This window comes from Drosophila sulfurigaster, chromosome 3 (assembly GCF_023558435.1).
Source record: "Drosophila sulfurigaster albostrigata strain 15112-1811.04 chromosome 3, ASM2355843v2, whole genome shotgun sequence".
In the NCBI taxonomy this organism is placed as follows: domain Eukaryota; kingdom Metazoa; phylum Arthropoda; class Insecta; order Diptera; family Drosophilidae; genus Drosophila; species Drosophila sulfurigaster.
In genome coordinates, this window is record NC_084883.1 from 19802940 (window position 1) to 19827359 (window position 24420).

The 24420-nt window shown below is 37.4% G+C and overlaps 2 protein-coding genes and 1 long non-coding RNA gene across 4 annotated transcripts in view; 2 read left to right on the forward strand and 1 right to left on the reverse strand.

Annotated features, from left to right (window-relative positions):
• Window positions 1-24098, reverse strand: part of LOC133841925 (G protein alpha o subunit) — a 28926-nt gene extending 4828 nt beyond the window's left edge. The window contains exons 1-4 of the mRNA XM_062274775.1: window positions 23957-24098; window positions 21969-22352; window positions 17189-17377; window positions 16963-17122 (exon numbers count right to left, since the gene is read on the reverse strand). Of these exons, the coding sequence (XP_062130759.1) occupies window positions 16963-17122; window positions 17189-17377; window positions 21969-22086 (467 nt within the window). The 5' untranslated portion in view covers window positions 22087-22352; window positions 23957-24098. The remainder of the gene's footprint in view (window positions 1-16962; window positions 17123-17188; window positions 17378-21968; window positions 22353-23956) is intronic.
• LOC133841915 (probable cytochrome P450 49a1) lies at window positions 1868-16128 on the forward strand. Its single transcript, XM_062274763.1, has 14 exons — window positions 1868-2112; window positions 6632-6900; window positions 6973-7142; window positions 7206-7371; window positions 12891-12971; window positions 13061-13177; window positions 13291-13367; window positions 13477-13672; window positions 13735-13909; window positions 14918-15087; window positions 15185-15263; window positions 15328-15427; window positions 15494-15618; window positions 15686-16128. The coding sequence occupies exons 2-14, from the start codon at window positions 6671-6673 to the stop codon at window positions 15797-15799; spliced, it is 1800 nt and encodes a 599-aa protein (XP_062130747.1). The 5' UTR covers window positions 1868-2112; window positions 6632-6670; the 3' UTR covers window positions 15800-16128.
• On the forward strand, window positions 21023-21710 carry LOC133841927 (uncharacterized). 2 transcript variants are annotated; one of them, XR_009894345.1, is made up of 3 exons: window positions 21023-21311; window positions 21372-21559; window positions 21628-21710. It is a non-coding gene; the product is annotated as an uncharacterized LOC133841927 (long non-coding RNA). The 2 variants fall into 2 exon arrangements; XR_009894344.1 differs by having other exon boundaries at window positions 21372-21563; window positions 21628-21709.
• Window positions 24099-24420: the final 322 nt, after the last annotated feature.

Genomic DNA, 24420 nt, shown 5'->3' on the forward strand with positions numbered 1-24420 from the left:
ACTCGTAAACCACAATTGCGACGACCACAAAAATCGCGTCCATTGAGGTGGAAAAGTTTTTCGGGGAAGAGTTGTAAACGCGAACGAACGCATGCATAACTCTCGTACTCCAAATAAACCACAATATATATATCTCTAACTAATATATAGCGTATAGTCCGAGTGTAAACATTGGTTACATTTATGAGGCACACGCTAATCAAGTTAGCTTCAGTGAGCTTCACATTTCACCATTAGATCCGTGATCTCAAAGATTGGCTATGCAATTTGTGTATATCTCCTCTCCTCCGAGATTGTGCAATCGTCGTCGCCGCCGTCGGCTGTCTATGCGTGTTAGCACTTTCCGTGTATCATGTCGAATAAGTCGAAAAGATACTTTGATGAAAGATGCGCCTTCGTGATTAGTTTGGAAACGAGCTAATCAGCCGTAGATTGCTTTCAAATGGTTTTGGGAATTGCCATTTAAATGCATTTTGAATGCGTTCAATTCTTTTCGAATTGCGGCTGCTTCAAAAGAAGTTTACGAGGTGAGAAGCTGATAAGCTTAACTTTCTTTATTTATATTTCTATCGAGAAGCAAAGTGCAGCAATAATCAATATAAATTTCAAAAGAGACTTAAACAAAAAGAAAACCTGAGAGTACCCTCTATCAATTTTGAATAAAAGCAAAATAGTGCGGAATTATTTCTTAATTATACCAAGTTAACATACTACAATAAATACTGAATTATACAAAAGGTATGTTTTTGATACATTAATACCAATAGTACCAATTGCAATATACCATAGAGTGCAAAATATACCAGATTGCCAGCCAAAGCAACTAAATCATTTCTACAATATTTATGGGAGCAGAGATGCCTTCTTCTGATTATTACATGCATTTCCTACAGGCAAAAAGTTTTAATACCCTTCTACCCTAGTAGTTGAATATTTGAATATCATTTTTATGAATTACTACAAAATATAATACAATGTTTATCAGTATTAACTACTGGGCAACCCACTCGATTTAAAATAATTATATCTATTTTAGTACACACGACTTGAATGTATAAATAAATTTTCAAATTCCCAGAATACATAATAAACAGCTAAATTTATTTTTATTGATCATTTTTGTCGAATCTTAATTAACATCTGGCTTTAATAGCAGACCATTGCCTAATAATATCCAAAAATAATCAAACATTTAGGCTGTTCTTTTATTACACTTTGCTGGACTTTCAAACTAAGTTAAAGTTCTTAAATAAAGTTGTTAACTATTTATTATTATTGTCTAATTTGCAAATTATAAACGCAGTGCAATTTGTGGCACTGACTCTTCTTTGTGTTTGCTTTTCCAGCCTTGGGCCTAGCCATTAATTATTTGATGGCCCATTGTGAAATCTAGCTAGGCGTTAACTAAGCGCTCCCCAATGTTACAACAAATCGAAGTGGAAACAAAAACAAAAAGTGCGATCAAATCGATTCGTGAATTAAAGCGCGTAAATAACCGTTACGAATTAACCGCATAAACTTTTGCTTTTTAGTGAGATTGATTAGCAGCAAACACTTGTACTTTCAATTTGAGCCAGCGAAAGAAACCAAAAAGAGTGAGAGAGTGCGAGTGTGAGAGAAAGAAAGAGAGCGCACACAATTAGCAGGCGTATCTTAACAATAAAATACAACAACAGCTGAGGCTGAGGCTGAAGATCGGAAGCGAAGAAGACGAGAGACTGGTTCACGCAGCTCTGGAGCTCGGAGCTCACGTAGACACGACCCGTAAGTAGACTCCGAGACCGGACTGAGCTGAGCCGAAGCTGAAGTTAAAGCAGAAAGCATTCAAGCGTTGTGACTTATGGCAATCCTATAAGTAGACTAAGAAGCGCTGCGATCGCGTTTAGTGCGTCGCGTTTGCTTCACGGAGTCGGAGTGGAATTCGTAGTCGAAATCGCAAGTCACAAGCTGAGCGCTATTTCAGAAAGTGTCGGTGTGACAGTGACAGTGACAGTGGCAAATCAAATCTATGAATAACTCGTACATAAAATCAAAATAAATACTCATTGTGTGAAACAATAGAAAACGACAAACGAAGCGAGTCTCGTTAAATCAAGTGTTTAAACTTCAAAGGTGAGCGAATTGCATTGAAAATTTAGCTCGCTTTGACAGCGTGACTACTGCGAAAACTGACTGAGAAACTGTGAAAACTGTTTCGAATGCAAACTGTTCAACTGCAAACTAGTCAAGGCCTACAAAATGTGGCCTAAATAGGCGCAGCTAAATACCACAAACTAGTTAAAAGTGCAATGCAACCAACAAACGCAAAGTTGCAAGTGAGGCGTGAAGAAAAAGAGTTAAAATATGTCCAGCGATTTTATAAATATTTATAGGCAAACAATCACAGCAGTCCAGTGAGTGGACCACACCTAAACGCTAAACGCACATCTGTTGCAACCAAAACGCTGCGCCAATAAAAGTCAACAACCAAAGCAGAGGAAAAGACATCACAATCTTGAAGATAGTTTTCGAATGATGACGCAAAAATTTCATTGTTGTCTTTATTTTTTTTTAAGAGCACAGATCAAACAGCAGCTGCTATTCCGCTGTGCTTCGTTATCGAAGATTGGAGTTCAGGGAATGCCGGCAGCATCCATTTCTAAGCATTTAGCTTAACGATGCTAATCAGCATAGAATATTCTGAATAGTCTGCTGTCTGATGTCTACTCTCATATCTCAGGCAAATTGCTTGCAAACAACTTTTGTTGTTCTCTTTTGATTTTGTTGCCATTCGTGCGTAACAGTACCTTGAGTACTATAAAGAACAATAGCAACAGCAACTGAAAGGGGCAAATGAACGGGGAGAAGGACTGTAAATGAGTTGAGCACAACTTTAAAGATGGTCTCCATGGAACCTCGAAGTTTTCTGCTTTTATGTGTGGCATCGGATAATAATGATAGTTAAGTGTGTTGTATAACAGAAAGATTTCAAAAGTTGGCAAAGTTTGTGAATTTCAAGATGAAATTTTCATAAATATCAGATTGAATAAATTCAGTCGAATTTAGTAATCATATTTGCTTTCTTAAGTACGAATTAATTTACTAAATCAACATCATGATTATTGCAACACTGCGTAAAGAAGAGATTTAAGTAGAATAGAAAACTTCACAAATGTTTGTCTGCTAAATTATAATAATAAACATACCATAAAGAAGAGATAGACAAACATTTATTCATTAACAGTTAGTAGACGAACAAGTTTTTAAGATTTGCGAATCTTTATTGTTAGACACAGTCACTGATATATATTTAAATAGTTGACAACACGCATAATAATTTTTTGGCTGCCGAAGATTAGAAAGTGTAATAAATAAACTAAAGAATACATATAGTATAAAAGTTAACAAATTAAAAGTCAGGTCGTGGGACTTTCATTTTTGCCTACGCATTGTTTAGATGTCACAAATTTTTATTAGAGCGAATAAAATGTTTGAACTTGCTACTGACAGCTTTAAGTTTGACTTGTATTTTTAGCTTTGCCTAGCAATTCTTCGAAAATTGCACAAAGTTCTACTAAGAACCCGACTTTCAGGTTCTGTCAATTAATCAGCAGAAGACATTTATGGCGCCTCAGTCAGACAATTCGCATTGGCAACGCGTCCAGTCAAGTTTCGGCCTGCTGGCGTCATGGTCAAAGTCAAAGCCAAATTAAGGCCAAGCGAGCAGACAGATATACAGACAGACAGACAGACAGATGGGCAAACAGCTTCATCAAGCACTTGAGGCAGAAGCTGCTTGAGATGCTGCTGCTTGACATTTGGGTGTCTCTTTATTCCATCGTTTTTTCTTCTCCTTTTCTTTTTTTGGCGCAAGGATTATCACTCAAGTTCATTATGAGGCATGCCCCGATAAGGCTCATAAGTTTGTAATGTGTCTTGCGACTGGGTAGGAGAGAGAAGAGGTGAGAGGGAGGGAAAGAGGATGGAGAAGAAGGGGTGCCTCACTTAGTGACGTTGTCGTAGAGCTCAAGTGCTGGACGCGAGCAGCTGAAGGTCGCATTTTGTCAAGGCAAGGGCAAGGATATCAGCTAAGCCACATAGAGAGAGAGAGAGAGAGATGCTGTATACACACACACACACTCTGATTGTGCCATAAAAATTTCATCAAATTGTATGCGTGTGTGTGTGTGAGTTTGTGGCAAATGGCATTTAAATTACAAGCGCACAGAAGTTGCAGAAGTTGGAGCAGGCGCAGAGCTAAGCTGAGCAGTCACAAAAAGGAGAGCTACTACAATGCCGTGAGTTTTTTTTGGTTGGTATTGGCAGCACGACGCGGCGTATAAGCAATCTCTATTGAGATATTGCTCATACGCAGCGTGCCACACAGCACAAAAGCACAAATCATGCTTTTGAAGTGAACAAAAAGTATGTATATATATTATATATATATACATATGTATTGAATGCTATTGTTAGCCACTTGAATTTTATTGGCTCGCGCAGTAAAAACTTTAACAATGCGCGTTGCTGTTTTTTGTGGAATTTCAGTTCGCATTTCAGCTGGAAATGAGATGAAACTCGCTTTAAAGCTGGCTTATCAACAAGGCGGCGGCTGCTGCTGTTGCCGCTGATGGCTGATGCGTGTGTGTGTTTTGCTCTTTTAGGCCATGCTATTTGTATTAAGTTGGCAATTCGTTGGCCCCGGCAGGCAACATCATCATTTCATCGCCATAGATTTCTGTAAATTGTTCATTGTTGTTTGCCTTTCACTCGTCGCTCGTTCGCTCGCTGCCCGAACTAAGTGCTGTCATTTTACCCCGAAATGCGTCGCTGCTGCCTTATTGTGCCTTTTGGCCAATAAGTGTATGTATATGTTATTTCGTTCGTTTAGCCCCAAAAATACAATGTTCAACTGCTCTAATGCTCCAATGCTCCTCAGGGAGCCACTGCGTGTGTGTGTTGATTTTACTGTCTGTTTGATAGTCAACTTTGTGCAAGTTGTTTTGTGGTATTTGCCATCAGCATTTATCTATTGTACAATACAATAATTTATTTATTATTCATCGGCATTTTTTTTTTGTTTATATGATTTAGCCTTGGCTTTCGTTCAAATATTGACAACTCTACTCAATAACTTTTGCTATGCTTGTCGTGTGCAAATAATAAACTCACAAAACTCACAGCTTCCTCTCAATCGCATGTTCTGAAATGCGTCTTTCATTTCATCGACTAAAAGTTGCATATCGCAACAAATTAACACATTGGCTCAACATTTGTTCAATTCCCACTGAAATTAACAACATTTTCTTGTCTCTCTTCTCTCTTGTTTATATTCTTGCTTTTTTGTGCTTTTATTGTCGTATTTATTATAATTGCAAAAGTTTTATTTGTTTGCATTTTCTTGAGCATAAAATTGCTTGCGGCAACTCATCTAAAATAAGTGGCAAGTGGCAAGTTGCACGAAACACCAACAACTACAATTACAACAACGAAAATGTTGCACATTCATTTATTTGCAAAATTACATTGAAAACTCTGTTGCCAGTTCTCAAACTGCTTTTCAAGTTGGCGCCCGCAAAGCGCTAAAACTTGTTCAAGTTTTTTGCTTCGCTTTTCTAGCGAATTTTCCATTCCCTAACCTCAGGCTATATCGATAACGTTTATGGGTTTTGCATTAGGTTTGCTGCGCTTTTCCTCTTTTTATAAATTCAATAAAGAGCGTAAATTTCAAATCAACTATTGTGGCAAAGAAATCAGCAAATAAATATCATTTATTGTAGAGCAATAATACATCAGCATGAGGTGCAAATAAATGCTGTAAAAAGTGAAAACTACGCATTGAGGATTTTTAATTTTTGTTGATAAGCATTTAAAAATGAATTAGTTGCTGGAATTTAATTGAAAATTTAATGAATATTGACCTTATAAAATAGTTGGCAATTTTAGCTATAAATTCTGGACATTTTAAGGATTAAACTGTAGGCTTCATAAATGAAATTAAATGTTTAAATTGCTGGACTAATTCAATACTGTATTTTCCCAAATAAATACCATGTTATCCTTCGTATCAATTTAATGAACAATTTGAGTTAAAAAGCATTTATTAGATATGAATCTGAAGAATCAACTCTTTATGAAATTTACCTCTAAAAAAAAAACAATTTTATGTAGAGCTAAAATTATTTGACAGCAACAAATTCGATTTAAAATTACATTTTTATTAATAGACGCTGAAGCAAAAAATAGATGGCAAATTTGTTTGTTTATAAAGAATTTTATGCTTCACAGAAAATTTTTGACAGCCACAAATTAGATTTAAAATCCAAGCAAAGAACTTGAATGTAACTTAATGGGAGCCTATGCAAACCATAGTAAAAATTGAATAAAGCGGAATTTTCCATTTTGAAATTATTATTTGAAGGATCATTAAATTAAAATTGTTGTGAACCTTTGTAAAGAATTTCAATATAGCGGAATTTTAAATAATTATATGAAAGAGCCTTTGGGAAGAAATTGAAAAATCGAAATTTAAAATGCTTTAATAAGCATTTAGAAGAGCATTTGCAATGCGTTCGCATTGTGGATTTAGTTTTATTCGCTGACTACTCAAATAATAATAAAAGTACAACTTTTCTACGTACACACTTTGCAGCTCTAGAAAGGCAAAACTGAGAAAGCTGGGCGAGCGAAAATGTCAAGCTTACGGAAAACCACGGCGGCGTTGATAAGGCGCACCACTTACTCGGCAACGCGGGTGGTGCCACCGCCCACAGCAGCTGAGGGCGGGGTGGCGGCGGCGCTTCCGCATGATGGCGTCGGTGTGGCAACGGAAATTGAAAAATCAATTGCGTCTGGAGCATTGCAGCGACGACAGCAACAACAACAATTGAAAAGGCAGCCAGATGCTGCAGCCAAAGTCAGGTAAATGAGAAGCTGCTGCTCAGCGCAGTCGTAAGCATATTGTAAGCTTCTACTTTTTGTTTGCAACTGCAGCACAGCAACTGCCACAACAGCAGCAACAACAACAACAACAACAACACCGACAACAGCAACAACATCAACAGTTGCTGCTGCTGCGTCTGCTGTGCGTCCGTATTCGGAGGTTCCCGGGCCGTATCCGTTGCCGTTGATTGGCAACTCGTGGCGATTTGCGCCACTAATTGGTTAGTTATACATTTCCATTAACAGCAAGAGGGATTCATCAACATTACTTCGCTCTCTTGCAGGTACATACAAAATTAGTGACCTGGACAAGGTTATGCATGAGCTGCATGTCAACTATGGCAAAATGGCCAAAGTGGGCGGACTTATTGGACATCCGGATTTGCTGTTTGTATTCGATGGCGATGAAATACGCAATATATTCAAAAAGGAGGAGACCATGCCGCACAGGTAAGCACAGAACACAGAGCACACAGAGGTGGGCGTGGCAGGAGTGACAGTGTCACAAAGGACAACGACAGCAACAGCGTAGGTTGTGACAGCAAACATTTGCCTGCCCATCGATGAATATTGCCATTGACGTGGCCCACACACTCTCACTATGCTAGCTGCATTTTAAATTTCCGCGCACTTTTTCAGCTGACAATTCAATTGGCTTTTCCGTTAAATTATTAATACGTTTTTATACCCAAACCATAGGGTAGAAGGGTATTACATATTCGTGCCTGACAAGAAATGCATGTAACAGGCAGACAGAAGTATTTATATTCTTGATATATGCTTGATCTTTATCAACTTCAACAGCCGAGAATATATGGTCATGTTCATCTGTCTAGATCTCAGAGACTATAAGAGATAAAATTATAATGTTGTAGAAGTTACTTAAGAAATACTTCTGTATGGCAAATTACGCCTACTGGAATCAGGTTTTATCTGTTTTTGGTTTGCAAATTTGGAATATATTGCACACTTTGGTATATTTTGAACGTAGACTACTGTATTGATATACCAAATATGCCCTTAGGTATATTTTCGTATTTGTGTGGTATATTATTTGGTATACTTCGAATATAGTACTTAATCAATATACCAAATATGGCCTTCGAATTATTTTGGGGTATATTATTTGGTAAAATGTGACATTCGTTATATTTTTTGGTATATGTCTAATGTAGTTCTGCATCGATATACCAAATATGGCCTTCGGTATATTACTGCATTATTTAGTTTATTCAAAATGATTAGTGGGTATCTTACAGTCGAGCACACTCGACGTTTTTACTTGTTTTTGTTGCTATTATGCAGTTTGTGACACGAGTTTAAAGCCAAGGTTGGGCGAGTTCATTTATCACGATGAAGTGACAATTATTTTTTTTTTTAAGGTGCATATTGAGCTATAAAATTCAATTTGCATTCAAAAGAATAAATAAAACCAGCAATTTGTCGAGTATTGAAAAAAAACTTCTCAAAAAGGTTTAAATTTAAATTCTAGGTGAGCACATTTCATAGAATTAGCATCAACTCGAAATTGTACTTTAAACTAATATTATGCTACTGTTCAAGCAATGCCAATTTCCCTCTTTGTTTTCATTTCGATTGTGTGCTCCAGAGTTGTTTTGATTGTATTTCTTGCTAAATTGCCACGACACTTGACCTTTTAGTAATAATAAACATATTTTGCGGACAATAAAAGTTGTCAAGGAAATGTTGTATCAAGCAGATAATTGAGATTGAGAAGTGACAGTTGGGGCAAAGAGAAGCGAATAAAGGCAATTTATACAAGAGTATAAATAATATAGATACATGTGGGTTAGAAAGGACCTCTGCTATAAGGACGATTGCAATGTTGTAATAATCAGCTTAAATGAAATGCACATTAATTGACATGTGCAATTTATCGCATGGTTGCACTTAAACAGAAGCCCACACAGAGAGGAGAGGAGAGAGAAAGAGAGAGAATAACTGAGAGGGAGAGAGAAAGACAGAGGGTGGAGTAGCAGGCATTAAATATGAGGAAGTGCTGTGGAGCTGCTTGGTTGGTCTCTGCGAATGTGTTTATTATTTATGCGCATATTGCATTAAATTCATAATTAAATTATTGACGAGTCGGTGTGCGTGGGTGTGTGTGTGTGCCCTGTAGACGTGTGTGGGTGTGTGACGTTGGCAGTTGGCCAGGAGCGTGTGCGTAATTAGTTGGCCAGGCCGAAAAGGATTCTCGTTGGCAATTATACAGTAATTAATGCTCTCATTACGTGCTCAATTAGAACCGTCTGCAAATGCCAAAATAAGCGCAAGCTTCAATTGTATTCGAGTTGAATTTGAAAACTTTCACTCTTGTCAGTTATAGGCCTCAAAAACTTGAAACTCTGCAAAAAAATCCAAAAAAAGACCAGCGATCCCATATCTTGCGTTTTGTATCTTATGAATATGAATTTATATCTGTCAGTTATCTGCGTGTATGTTTTTTTCGTCAAATTTTTGCCTAAGCAGCAAACGAAAGCGAATACTTCACATAACTCGATAAGCTTTCTTTTTTCTATTTAACACATTGCTTGCTCTTTTTTATTTTATTTTTTTTTTGCCTGTTCATGTGGCCATGAACCAATTTTGGCAAGTTACGTTAAGATTTGTGTACCAAACAAAATGTGAACACAACAAATACGATAATAATAACAATCAAATAGTCGAGACACATCTTAAAAGTGTCTGGCATTCAACGGTCAAAGAAAAATGTTTTGTTTTTTATGCAGCGTCATCATTAAAAAGTTGACGACGCGAAGAATAGATAATAAATTGACATTAGCGCAAATGCGTAAATGTTAACAAATGTTTACCGGGCCCAAAAGATTGATGAATGCCCCACTCGCTAATTGATTGATCTACGCGCACGTGTGTGTTGGTCTAAGGAAATAATAAAGCTGAAGAGACGCGCTGACTGATTGACTAACTAACCGAGTGACTGACTGATGAAGATATTCGCCGAACAACCCAACCGACTGAGAGACAGACAGACAGACCAAGCATTCAACAAACACTTTGCGTGTGGGCTGCTTTTGCCCAAAACATTTCACTAACAACAAAAGAAACTAAGCAAAAGCAAAGCGTGCTCTTTAGATACACAAGTCGAAGCTTAGTTTACACTGCAAGCATAAAATACACTGCTAAAAAGAGGAACTTAGATTGAACTTTCTTTGCTTACATGTTTCATAAATAACATTCCATATTATCGTTCAAATATACTAAATTAATATAGCAAAAATATATTAAAATATGTTAAAATTTTTGGAAACTGCAAGGTACGCTTTGAGGTTCATTTAACATATAATCATTGAATTCGTTTTGTGTAGAAGTTTACTTGAACAAATTCTTTCTTGGAAGCAGCTAAAATTACCTAAAATCAAGTAAAAGCCATAAAAAAAAAACGCAAAATAGTACATTATCGTTAAAATATACTGAATTAATATACTAAAATATACCGAATTTGTATACCGAAAGTACTAAAATATATCAAATTAACATACCAAGAAATACTTAAATACGCCAAAATCTAAAGAATACGAAAATATGCCAAAAAGAAATCGTATACCAGAAATACTAAATTATACCAAAAATAAACAATATTCCATAAATACTAAAATATGCCAAAAAGAAACAAAACTGCAACTTAAGCTTACAGTTTCATTCATGAATTCAACTAATAAATAATAATAATATACAAAAAATACTAAAATATAACAATAAGAAACAGAAACTGCAATTTTCAAAGTTTCATTCATGAATTGAAATCACACTTTTAGAAAATAATTTGTATGACATTGGACTTTAATTTTAAGCCAGCTTTAAATCGACTACAGATTAATATTCATTTGACGTCACATTCGCCTTGCTCAAGTGAATATACCTGTCTTCTTCGATTTAATGTGTGTTGAGCTCATAGCAACTACTAACCCAGCGTATTTTATGGCGCACATAACTTTCAAGCAACAACAAACAGCAAACAAACAAGCTGAAAAAGCTGTTTCGGTGTGTGTGCGTGCGTGTGTGGGAAAAATGCGCGAATAGCTTAAAGAAAATCACAAAATAAACTCAAGATTTAACGCGCAGTTAAGAGTATTTGTTGTCGTGACAATCTTGCTGCAGACAAGACAGACAAGACAGACATCATAGACACGTCTGGCTGATGCGGTGTCAACAATAGTTTATCAGCCTGAGACTGGCCTAAAATTGCGAAAGATGTTGTTCAAGTTTGGTATATTAAAATGCCAAGCCACATTCATGTCGATGCATAAAATGCAAATAATTGTAATAATTTACAACATTTATGGCATTTCATATGCAGCCGCGCAATGCGTTTGAAGTTTTGTGACCTCACATATTTAATTGTGGGTCTTTTAATATTTTAAATAATTTATAACTTAAATTGAGAGCACTTAAGTTAAAAATTAGATTAGCTTTGAAGCGCAACTTTCCATTAAAAAATAAATCATTTTGTAATTTATAATTCCTTCTTGTTGCGAATTCTAATGACGGGTTTTGTTTCTGGGTTGATGTCAAAAACTTGTTTGCTTAGCAGCACGACAGACAAACTGCTTTAATTTGCATTTAATTTCCATTAAACATTGCCGGTCTGTGCAGCCTAACTGATTTAAACTATATATATAGCGATTAAAACAAAAAAATTTCGTCAACTTTTATTAGCAACTTTGCATAACAATGTTCAAATTATTCTGAGATAAAAATTAGCATAGCATGATAGTTGTTTTTAAGTGTTCAATACTGTTCTAAAACATTTTCTGTTTAGGAACCGAGATGCGATTTTACAACTTTAAAAATTTTTAGTCAAATTCACATTTAATCGTGATTTTATAGAATTCTTTTTATCAAATATGCAGCTTACTTCATTCTAACGAAGCATAGAAAGTGATTAAATTAAGAAATGTTAAAAATTTTTAATATCAACTTAGCGAATCATTGTTAAAAATATTCCAAGCCAAACAACTTTTAATAATTTGGCATTTTTGAATAATAATTGCCTTAGCAGAAACATTTCTATAAACTTGTTTTATCTAATGATAATCAGTGGAACATTTTATGTGCACGTGCTTAAGCATAGAGAAAGAGTTGAGGTCTCTCTTTTATGAAATAATTTTCAATATTTTGAAAAATAAATACATTTTATTTCTATTTTTATTTATATTTATAGATATAACAAACATTAAAAAACTTTATGATAACCATTTTTTAGTAATCGATTCTAACAGTCCCTGAAGCAGTTAGTAACCACATTAAAAATGCAAAGTTTGGCCTAAAATGTTATTCTTTGATAATAGTCTAGCCTGAGGCTAAAGACAGCAATATATATGCCTTAATTTGGACAAGAATAACGTAGATTTATGTGCAGTGAATGCCCCGTCCACCATTTTGTCGCACACTTGCGTGTGTGTGAATAGCTTTTGTAAATTGCACAGTTGCAAAGTAAACAGTGTCGCATGACTTTTATTTTATGCCATTTAATTGAATATTGTTGCCTAGGGCAACGCACACAGTGATACACACGCGAAAAGTAAATAGACACGGAGAACAAGGAGAAGGAATCGAGAGCGAAGAGAGAGAGGGAGAGAGAAAGAGATATGAGTGACCCCAGTCGTAAAACAAAATAAAACGTGGCTATTTATATGGCGGGACATGCGAGCGTGTGGTAATAATGCAAATAACGCGTGTATCTACAAGATAAATGTGTGTATCTACAAGATACACGCGTCATTTTAGCATGTTTGCTGAAAATGTCTCTTTGATGTGCGACAGAGAGAGGGAGAGCGTGCGAGCGAGTTGGGTATCAGGTCTAAAATCAACTTTCCTGTGGGTGTCTCTTTGCAAAGTCCTTTGGCAGATTGCTCATACGCCGCATTGCGCCACCACGGTGCACCGTGCTGACTGTTTCTTCTTCTTATTCTGCTTCTGTTTTACAGACCCTCGATGCCATCGCTGCGACATTATAAGGGTGAACTGAGACGCGACTTCTTTGGCGATGTGGCAGGTCTAATTGGCGTGTAAGTATGAAACGGTTGCGTTGCATTTGACTTGAGCGTGAGTGAGTGAACTCATAAGTTTTGCGTGTTTTTGCTGTGTCTTCAATTAGGCACGGGCCCAAGTGGGAGGCATTCCGCCAGGAGGTGCAACACATTCTACTGCAGCCGCAAACAGCCAAGAAGTATATACCGCCTCTCAATGACATTGCCAGCGAGTTTATGGTGCGGTAAGTTGGCCAACAACAGACGGAAAGGGGGAGCGAGAGGGGGTGGCGTATTATGTAACCAACCAGCAGTCATCATCATCCTCATCATCTGGTGTATCATTATGTTCTTACAGCATAGACGAGATGCGCAATGAGAAGCAAGAGCTGCCCGACAACTTTCTGCATGAACTGTACAAATGGGCGCTTGAATGTAAGCCAAGTTTTCTTCTTTTTTTTTTTGCAAAATGGCCAAGTTGCATGGCTTATATACTATATATTTTCTTTTCATTTTTACCATTTCCTCTTTTCTTTTTGCATAGCTGTCGGTCGCGTTTCACTGGACACACGTTTGGGCTGTTTGAAGCCAGAGGGCAGCGCGGAGGCGCAACAAATTATTGAGGCCATCAATACGTTCTTTTGGGCCGTCCCAGAGCTCGAGCTTCGCATGCCCCTTTGGCGTGTCTATCCCACAAAAGCCTATCGCAGCTTTATACGTGCTCTGGATCAATTCTCCGCGTATGTTTGTCCCTCACTTAAATCCCAGTGCTGATTTTGCTGATTGATTTATTGTCTTGCAGCATTTGCATGAAGAACATCAGCAAAACGATGGACAAAGCCGATGCGGACCAGGCGCAAGATGTCCACAAAAACGAGGCCGATATCTCTATTGTGGAGCGCATTGTGCGCAAAACTGGCAATCGCAAATTGGCTGCTATTTTGGCTCTCGATCTGTTTCTCGTGGGCGTCGATACGGTGAGTGAAGTGGAATATATTTTTGAGAGCAATTTATCGATCTAGGATTAAGTACTTAAATGTGTATGGTAACTCTTTAAGACATCGAACGAGATCGTTCAGCGTCAAAATAACAAGCAATATTTTGAATCATTCATTTAACAAACTCTTTCATATTTTTTGTAAATTTTTCTTTACAAGTAATTTTAATGTTTTCATTCGTTTGCTGACAAAGCTTATTTGCTCCGAAAATATTTGAAGTGAAGTGTAATTCATTAAGCAAATTATCGATTTAAGACTAACTAAATTGATATCATTCAGCGTCGAAATTACTAACAATATTTTAAATCATTCATTCAACAAGCCCTTTTTTATAGTATTTGTAAATAATTTTTACTTTTACAAGTTATTTTAATGTGTTAGTTCTTTTTCTTGTTTGTCTTAAACATTTTCAATGATAAATTAAATCCCACAATTTACATTTTTTTTCTCGAACTTCTCTTGTCAGCTTCTGTATTTGTAAAAGTTTCTTCTTTTTTCAAACAACATTATTCTGTTGTTAAAAATGCAATCACAACAAATTATTCTTCGCTTTATTAGCTAGTTAGGAGTACAATTGACTTTAGCTGCATTGTTAATCGTTTTTACAATTTAACGTTAACTACACTATTTTTCAACTAACTACATTCTATAAGTTCATACATTTGACCTTCAACTAGCGACAATCAATAATCCGCAATGAGTTTTTCCCAGAAAATTCCGACAATTCCTTTAATATCACGAAACGCGACTTAGTTTGCTGTTTAGCAAATGAGCAGCTTTATCAGCAGTAGCTGAGCTATTATGACTGGCTGACTGGCTCATTATGCTTCATGGCACAACGAAGCGTAAGCCAATTCATTATGTAATTAATGAGCAACTGACTGAAATACTGAGAGAATTGAGGGAAAGAGCAAATGTGCTGGATTCGCTTGTTCTGTTTATCAAAGATTAAACGCTGCTCTGTGTTCATACGCTTTATATTTGCAGACCTCAGTCGCAGCCTCTTCGACCATTTATCAGCTGGCCAAGAACCCCGAGAAGCAGCAGCGTTTATTTGAGGAGCTGAAACAGGCGTTTCCAACGAGCGATGCGCAAATCAATCAGCATGTCCTTGAGCAGATGCCGTATATGCGTGCGTGCGTCAAAGAAACGCTGCGGTACGTGCAACAGCAACAACAACAACAACATGCAACCCACGCTTTTTTGTGACTGTAGCTTAATTCTTTATATACTTTTGCAATGTATATTTTACAGCATGCGTCCGGTTGTCATTGCGAATGGGCGTAGCCTGCAGTCGGATGCCGTTATTAACGGCTATCATGTGCCAAAGGGCGTAAGTGGGCGTGGCTGTTGCACGCAAACTATAGTCAACTATTTAATGCATTCGCTTTTTGCAGACGCACGTCATCTTCCCACATCTGGTGGTCTCCAATGATCCCACATACTTTCCCGAACCCAAGAGTTTTATACCCGAACGTTGGCTAAAACAGAGCGCAGGTAAGATTAAAGAGAAAGAGAAAGAATTGAAGAGAAAGTAGATTCTAGTTGCTATGTCCACTTTAGTTGAGGGCTGCCCACATGCTGGCCAGAAGATACATCCGTTTGTCAGCCTGCCCTTTGGCTACGGGCGTCGCATGTGCGTGGGACGACGATTTGCTGAAATCGAACTGCACACGCTGCTGGCCAAGGTAAGTGATAGATAGACAGATAGATAGATAGAGAGCGTGCAGCTAATTTAATTTAATGTAATTGCAGATCTTTCGCAAATACAAAGTCTCTTACGACTCGGACGAATTCGTTTATCGCGTCAACTCAACGTACATACCGAAATCGCCGCTAAACTTTAAGCTAACGCCGAGGGAGGAATAAAAGGAGCAAAAGCCACGTTCTTTGTGTGACAACGCGGCGGCTGTGTGATATTTTTAGCTTTCTGTGTCTGTTTGCTTCTCGTTATTATGCATGTTTTGTGTCGTGGTTTTCACTTTTCTCGTGTTTCTCTTTTTTTCTAATTAAGCAAATGGGCTTGAGATACAAATGTATCTGAGCTGTATCTCAGCTGCAGCTGACCGCGTGTCGCACAACTGAACAAGACACAACAACATCTTGTACATATGTAACATGTAATCATTTTAGTCATCAGCTTAGTTTAGTTTTGTACTGTAACCAAAAGTCGTAGCCAATAAAACAGCCAAAAAGTATGCAACGCATTTTGCGCTTATCATTAATCAAATTGCGCGTGGGGAACGCAATGGAAACGGGAACGAAAAAGTGAGGGGAACTTTGAATGGAAATGGGAATGGAAATGAAAATGGACATGTTTGACAACGATTATTCATTGTGATTATGTATGAAGGGTATGAAGGCTAGAGATAATAAAGCTTTTTCTTTTTGTATCTTTAAGATTAATTGCAACTCTGCTCTGCTCTCATTGAGATGCAGCGTCCGACAAACTAAATTAAGTTCAAGGGCAGCATGAATGTCGTCGGCATTGTGAGCGATAAGATATGAATATAAATATATATGAAGGCTGTCACTCAATTGCGGGTGGAACGTTTGCGAAAGTTACGCAGTAGACAGACTGCAGGCTTAAAGAAGAAGCGAATTTTTACGATTTATTTAACAAAGACTGCAATGAATACGAATTTTGTTCAAAGAGAATAACAAGTGGCTTTAATACCGAGCAAACGAAGTCTAAGATTGGGTGCTAAGACTTAAAGACTTAAACAAAGAAACTCACATTCCCAAGGGCATAAGCATAAAGGAAAGTATGAGACAAGGAAACTTCAGAAAAGAAACCCTTATCAAAAAATATATAAAATTCACTAAAAAGAAACCCAAAAACATTTACGAAAGTATAACAGCTAAATGCTGCTCCTTCAAAGAGCATAAAGCTGCCAGAAAAGGAACATAATTCTCAGCTTGGTTGGTCAATTGTCGCAAACGGCAAATTTGCTGGCAGATTATTTGTAGGGAGCGGGTGGGTCGATTGGTGGGTAAAAAAAGATTCATAAATTATTCATGGCGCTACTCACTATTTAGCGGAATCATTCAATTGATATTCGTTGCTGCGCGAGAAGCATTCCTGAACGCCGGCATCGAGCCAAAGGCGTTTCATGGCGGCCAGCAGCTCCTCTGAGAAGGGTTCGGTGTCATGCATTCGCTGGCACACATCGAATACCATTTTTTGCATCGCTCTACAAAAGAAATGATAATATATATATATATAATTTGATAAGATTTGTAGTTGGGTTAGTTGACTTACCTCCCGTTCGTTATTGCTATACTGAATACTAAGATTTGGCATGGCTCGCAGTATGGCAACTAATGATTGTATTGTGTTGCTGTAGACAACCGGTCGATATTGTTTAAAGTCCTCCGCAGTGAACCCGCTCTCGTGAATGATTTTCATTTGTTTGACTATTGTGCTTTTGCCCGATTCACCGGCGCCTGCAAAACAGAAACAGAAAAAGAAAGAAACCAAAACACATTGAGTTAGAGAGAATTCAAAATATGCTTGCAACTGCAACTGCAACTGAAACTGCTTAAGGCAACAGCAACAAAACAGCAACACACACAGAAGATGCAAAGTGCAAAAAAATACAGAAGGCGTCTGATTATGTGCAGTGACGCAAGACGCACACACAAACCCAAAGGGGGGAGGGTTATAAATATTTATACACAGAGATTACAAGTGCATAGTTCGTCGTCGTCGTCGTTGTCGTCGGCTAAATGTGTGCGCTTTGTATTATACAAGTAGAGCTTAATGGCCTTTAGCACACACAAACAGACACAACGACGACATCAGCAGCATTATCATTATTATCATGATTATGATCATGATGAGCATTGAGCAATCATCTTATGCTCCTCGCTTGGACTTGGCCCTTGAGCCATTCCACATTCACAGTGTTCACAAAAACAAAGGATTAATTGTTGAGCCAACGTTTTGGTCAACTTTGCTGCTCTCTAACACACAAAAAAAGAAAAGAAAAAAAACTAGCAGAAAAAACAGAAAACGTTGACCAAATACATCCATCAAGCACTTTCGTTAGCCTGGCTTATGCACCCTTTCATCCCCTCTCGTTTCCCTCCTCTTTGAGTGGCAATTTCATGTCTGCATTTTACGTCTAATTTTAGCTGCATGAGCTTGCAGTTTTTCCCCCCATCATAGGCACCTTTCATAGTTTTTCCTGATAATTGAGTGGGGCTGCACTTGTTGATAATCTGCGCAGCAAAATTGTTCTTCAAGCGCACATTTACATTATCCTTGATTAGGAGCTTGTGTTGAGCTTTAGCGCAGCTTTAAACCGTATCTATTTCCGTCTCTAATTGGAAGAAGTTCCACGAAACACACTTTGTGCAATTAAGGTGCAGTAAAACTACGAGGAATGTTGTTGTATATATGTATGTAGTATGTATAATATTTACATTTCTAGGTAAATTGAATGATTCTGACTCTGCCCTTGTGTGTTACAATTCCCTCCCACGGCACACAAAGTAATAAAATTAATGACAACACAAAAATTAATCTCATATCAATCCACAACACACATACAAAATGCCAGACAAAGTAGTTTACACACAGAAAACAAACAAGTCAGCAAGATAGAGTAGAGTGTGCTCGACTTTGAGATACTGCTCGGCAAAATGAAAGAAATTTAAGTGACTAAAGTAAAATTTGAATAATCGCATTCGTTTTTTATGATTTAAGAATTCTAGTACAAACTTTATTAATGGGCGACTAATCTTTGCCAATTTCGGGATCCGTAGATCATATAGTTTAAAAGAATGAGATGTTTATAAGGGCGGACAGACAGACAGACGGATAGCCGGATATGCAATATCCTCTTGCTGTTTTCATTGATCTTTTTATGCGCTCATAGAGTGAGAGATGCTTTGATGCTTTCTTTGATCTGCTACACATATTTGTGGATTATAATACCCTGTTTTTTTTATATGTACCGGGTATAATAGCACTGGAAAAAAGCCCCAATGGGAAAGTTTGCCATCTCCCGCCCCTTCTATTTATGATAGTCAAAGAACATTTTTTGTTGGAATGCGCTTTGGGCTCCATTAAGTTCAATCTATATTTAGAGCATATATGAAAGGGTCGCTCACTTAACTTAACGTGTTGCGCCTCGTTTACATGTCCATAAATTAACAATGTCTGCCCTTCCATGAAATTGTTTGGCTTTTTTCCTTTTTGTTACTCCGTGTGAGAAAAAAAGCAAAACACAGAGAACAAAAAGTGGGAGAGTTCAACGTGCTCGGAATGTAATTACTGAGAGAATATTTGATTATAAATAATAAGTGTAGAGAAAAAAGAGAGTGCACAGCGAGTGAAAGAAAGAAAAAAGCCTTTTAATCAAACAATCAAATCGCAGTGAGTTGAGGAAATTGGAACAGTTCGACAAGATGTGTGTGTGTGTGCTTGGATCGAAAGCGTTGACGGCGTTGTTTATGGCTGACGGCACGTGAAATTAATGAGTTGTTTGTGTAGAATTGAAGGCGAGTGCTTAAATTTAATGCCTACGTAAATTGCATAAATAGTCGAAGCGAGAAGGCAACATTTCCAACGAAAGAGAGAGGGAGAAAGAAAGTTCACTTGCAAGGAGAGCGACGGACGACGAGTAAAAGTTTAGTTTTTGATTATTATTATGAGTTTTGCCTTTCTCCGCTCATCTTTTTTTGTTCTGCGTGTGTTTCACTCTCAAAACTTATTTTAAATAAACATTTTTTCCAGCGCAAACACACACACACACACTCAGCAGAATTTAACACAGACACAGACATACATACACACTCTGAAAAACTGTCAGAAATTAAATCTTTTGCCCCGTTCCGAAAAGCCTGACGTTGATATTTGCGAGAGGAAATTAAATGAAATACGAAAAATGTAAACATCAGCAACAGCAACAGCAGCAGTGGCAAAAATGCAGGCACCTCCAAATGAAATTATGGGGGGGGAAATGAAACACACACACACACAAAGACACACACTCATAAACACTCGCTCCCACACATATTCACACACTTCCATGCAGCTGCAGAGTGCGAAGTCTTCAAATTATGAATATTACTCATTTAACTGGGAATTTTGACACCATTAAAACCTAAAATGGTAAAGGTAACTTTGCAATTCGACTGAGCTGATGCCCTGTGCAGAAAGCAGATGAATGGGTAGGCACGACTTATAGACACTTTAATACAAATATTACCTCCAAATCTAAAATTCAACTTTATTAAACTCCATTCTGCCTTAGTCTTTGAGGTAACTCGGTATAAATTATCTTTATGCAATCTATACATATGATTTTTAATAGAAATATAATTTTCAAAAAGTGGAAAATAAAATAAGATTGCATTCTACTTTTCAGTTTGTTCAGCTTTCTTATAAAAATTGGAAATATATAACAATAATTTAAAACTAACTTTATGTAATTGCATTCTACTTTTGTATTTCTTCATCTTTTTTTTTTAAATTATATTAGTACTATTTTATCGAAATAACGAACAAACTTCCTTGTGGCAATGAGATCAGCAAGAGCGACAAAAGCCTTCGGCTTGTTTTTGTAATCATTGTTGATAATTGTTTTTTTTGCAATTTAGAAACACAAATATTTGTAGATTCATTTCTAATAATGATAATAAATTATAACATGAAATAAAAATATAAAGGTAAATTTTTTTACAGGAATCCTCAGTATACATCACATAAATTAAAAAGTTTATAATGGAGAACGAATGCAATGTCATAGCATTGAAATTCACATTAGGACTATCAGCTAGAAATCTAATCTAACACATTTATAAGACTTCTAGTAGCTAATTAAGTGCACTCTCAAAATAAAACATTTCTTAAGGATGCAATGTAAATTCAAAGTTCCTAATAAGTTGCCGTTGTAATTCAAATTCATTACTCAGCAGTAATAATCAAGTATACATCTTATTATATTACATTTTATAAGTACATTTCTCGTATCTAAAATTAATATGAAAGATTCTTTAAACTTAAACTAAGCAATCAGTAAATCAACATTTAAATTTTTTAGTGAATTCCGACTTCTTTGCTAAAACTTTTAATAGTTGACTTTTATATTTAACATAAGTTACAAAAGAAGCGACAGAATTGAGTGTTGTTTCAAAAGTTTGACTTGAAACTAGACAAATCCAATAGACAGAACTACTTTATTATAATGTTTATTTGCATATCGACCTTCCAAACTTTCTGTGTGTCACCAAACTATAAACAAGTCATGAAAGTCTCTCAAGGTTTGTCGCGACATTGTTGTTCTATCTTCGAGTGCAATCCGAATATTCAATAATAGACAAATGACAGCACTAATAGAAAGCAGAAGAAGAACGCCAATAGATTTTCGAGGTAAGTAGCTAAAGTAATATATTATTACCATAATGCTCGCAGTTGGTAATGGAATTGCAGTTTGCCCTCAACTATTACCGGTGCACATCATAAACATACATATAGTACGTATGTATATATGTAGTATGTATAAATATAGTGAGCGAAAGGGTAGAAAGAGTCTCGACACCCACCCGTTGATTGACCTTGAACTTTTGCCAGCGTAGTCTGAGTCTGAATACATTCATTGGCCATGTATTTGTACACTCGTATGTATATGAATGTGAATGAATGTTATTGTGATTATTAAATTTATGGCATTTACATACAGCAGCAGCAGCGAAAGCCCAACCAAAAATTTGATGTGCTGCTGGCGATGCAAAGCAGACTCCCCCAAAGTGAAAGAGAAAAGAATCCCCAGCACAAATGAGTTTTGTTTTTATTATTTGTATGCTTTTTTGTTGGTTAGATTACTCATACGTCGAGTCAGCATTAGGAGACAGGCTTTTGACAGCTCGTTAATGCCACTTGGCCCCGGCGCTAAGTATGCTATGGTAATTACACCGCCACCGCCATCACGATGAGGACACGATATTAATGGGTATTAACTGGGTATTAAACAAGAGAAGAGTCCCTCCTCGTTTCTGTGTTCTGTCCCTACTACTCGTGACGACTCACCCAGCAGGAGCAGCTTTATCTCCTTGGCCGCCTGTATGCCATCCTCTTTGAGATTACGCTCGATCAGGCGACTCCGGGCGGCTGCGGCTCGCTCCTCGGCAGACTGTGCGCAGCCCATGGTGCGTATTGCCTCGACGCAAAACGTTTTGAAGGTCGTTTGATATCGGCCAACTGAATGGCCGAATACGTGCGGGGGCAGAAGTTCAACCAAAATTAACGTAACAACAAATCAAATTTGCTGCTCCAAAAACTTTGTCTTTTGACGTATTCGTTTCGTTGCGTCGTCTTGGCTTTTATTTTTGGCTCTTTTACTTTTGTTTAGTTTTTCTTTTTCTTTTTCGTTTTTGTTTACAATTTAGTTGTTGTACACTTTATGCTATAACACTGCCGGAGAAGCGTGATAGAGAGAGAGAGAGAGAGCGAGAGATTTGTACACTTGTCAGCAAATGACATAACCGTAAAACAATTGAATTTATGCGCATTTGTTGACAAACAGCAGCAACCAGATCCAGTGCGATGATTTTGCCAGGACAACACAATCGTTGCCCACGCGGATGCTGCACGAAATGAACGAACTGAATCCCGAACAGAAACCCCAAAACGAATCATTCGCGCTTCGTGCGCTTTTTGCCCCTTCTTCTTCCACCAAACCAACAGCTGCTTGGGTGAGAGCGTGAGAACAACGGGAGAGAGAGAAAGAGAGCGTGGGTTTGGGGTTGCGCTCTCGCGAGAGCGTAAATTGAAAGTTTTCGTTTGGAAAGCTTTGCTCTGTGCTTTTTGACTCCTAGCCCAAAAATGAAAGAATGAATAGCGAGAAAAAGTTGTAATAGAAAATAATACAATTAGCGCATATACAAGATTTTGGGCTTGATTGAGGAAAAGAGCGCGCCATGGGGAAGGTGTGAAGTTGCCAGAGGGATTGGCTGATTGGGGGTTGTGTACATCATATTATTCTCTGTGTGTGCTTGCAACTAGAGCCTTGATAGACACACACACATTCAGGCATACGCACACGCACATGCACGTATAGACAACACGCATACGCAGCGTGTGACAAAACAAAAAGAAGTACAACACAAAAAAGCGAAGTGAAATAGAAAACAAAAAAATCAATAAGATATACAAGCAGAACCACATTGAATGTTCTATTTCACAGTCGATTAATGCATATCGAATATGCGACTACAATATATATATACGTTTAACGTATAGATAAATATATACGTACGTATATATATATGTAGGTATGTACATGTATGGTATATATTCGATATGCGTTTATTAGCACTCATAAATAATATTGGCATTCAAATGAATAGCCGTGGCATTATTTGCAATTGCCATTGGACAGGCCAAGAGTTTTTATATTCTGGCTAACGTTGCTGCTGTTGGTCTTACAAGTGGCCATAAACACATTCACACACACTCGCACACAAATGCACACAGGGGAAGAGCGAAAGAGAGGGATAGCAGGGAAGTGAGCGATAGAGAGAGAGAGGGGGTTGCTTATTCTGACGCAAAGCAAACAGCAATCGCAATCGAAATCGAAATCGCACTCGTACTCGCACTTCGTCGTTGTTGTTCTTTTAGTTGTTATTTTTCGACGTTTCAACGTTTTTCCAATTTTATTTTGTTAATGCGAAAAACTGTGAATTTTCTTCGCTTTTGTTCGTTCGTTGTTTATTGTTGTTGCACGCCTTCCAGCAGCGTTAAGCACAATAACATGATTCATACGCTTCAATATGAATTTTCGGAAAATGCTTTGCTACAAACAATTTTTTGCTTGATTTTCCACTTTTTCAATTTCATCGCAATTATCAAGCAAATTATCGAGCACTTGTCGCGCCTCTTCGCCTGATCTCTGGGCTGTTTGTCAACGAGCGCGCACTCAAATACTCAATTGTTTTTATTTTTGATTTTCAAAAATGATTTTTTGTTGTATTTTTTTGTGAAATTCATTTTTTTTTTTGTGAGTTGAAATTCTTTACATTGTAGGCGCACGATTTGTATAATTTTTGCATTAGGCTAGAAGCTTTTTCTAGCTGCCTTTTTGTCGATTCAGATTGTGTTTCGGGAAATTCGCGTGCGTTGTGAATTTGTTAGACGACGATTCGCTTTGCTCTTAAACTAACCAACTGACTGAGTTGGCTGGAGCTCAACTGGACTCTCGCTGGACTGGCAAACTGACAGCCTGGAGCCGCCCTAAACTGCCTCAATCTCTCACTCTCACTCACTCTCCATTTCCCACTCCTCATACTCTCACACTCGCACTCTCCACACTCGCCTGAAGTCGCAGGCAAAGCATAATACACACACATTACTGAATGGCCGCCAAAGCTTTACAAACGAGTGGAGAGAGAGAGAGCGAGATAAATAACGAGCGAACGCATGCGCAGTAACGAAAAGCTTGTGGGTGTCCAACAAGCTGGAATGTTCGAAAACAAAAAAGCAC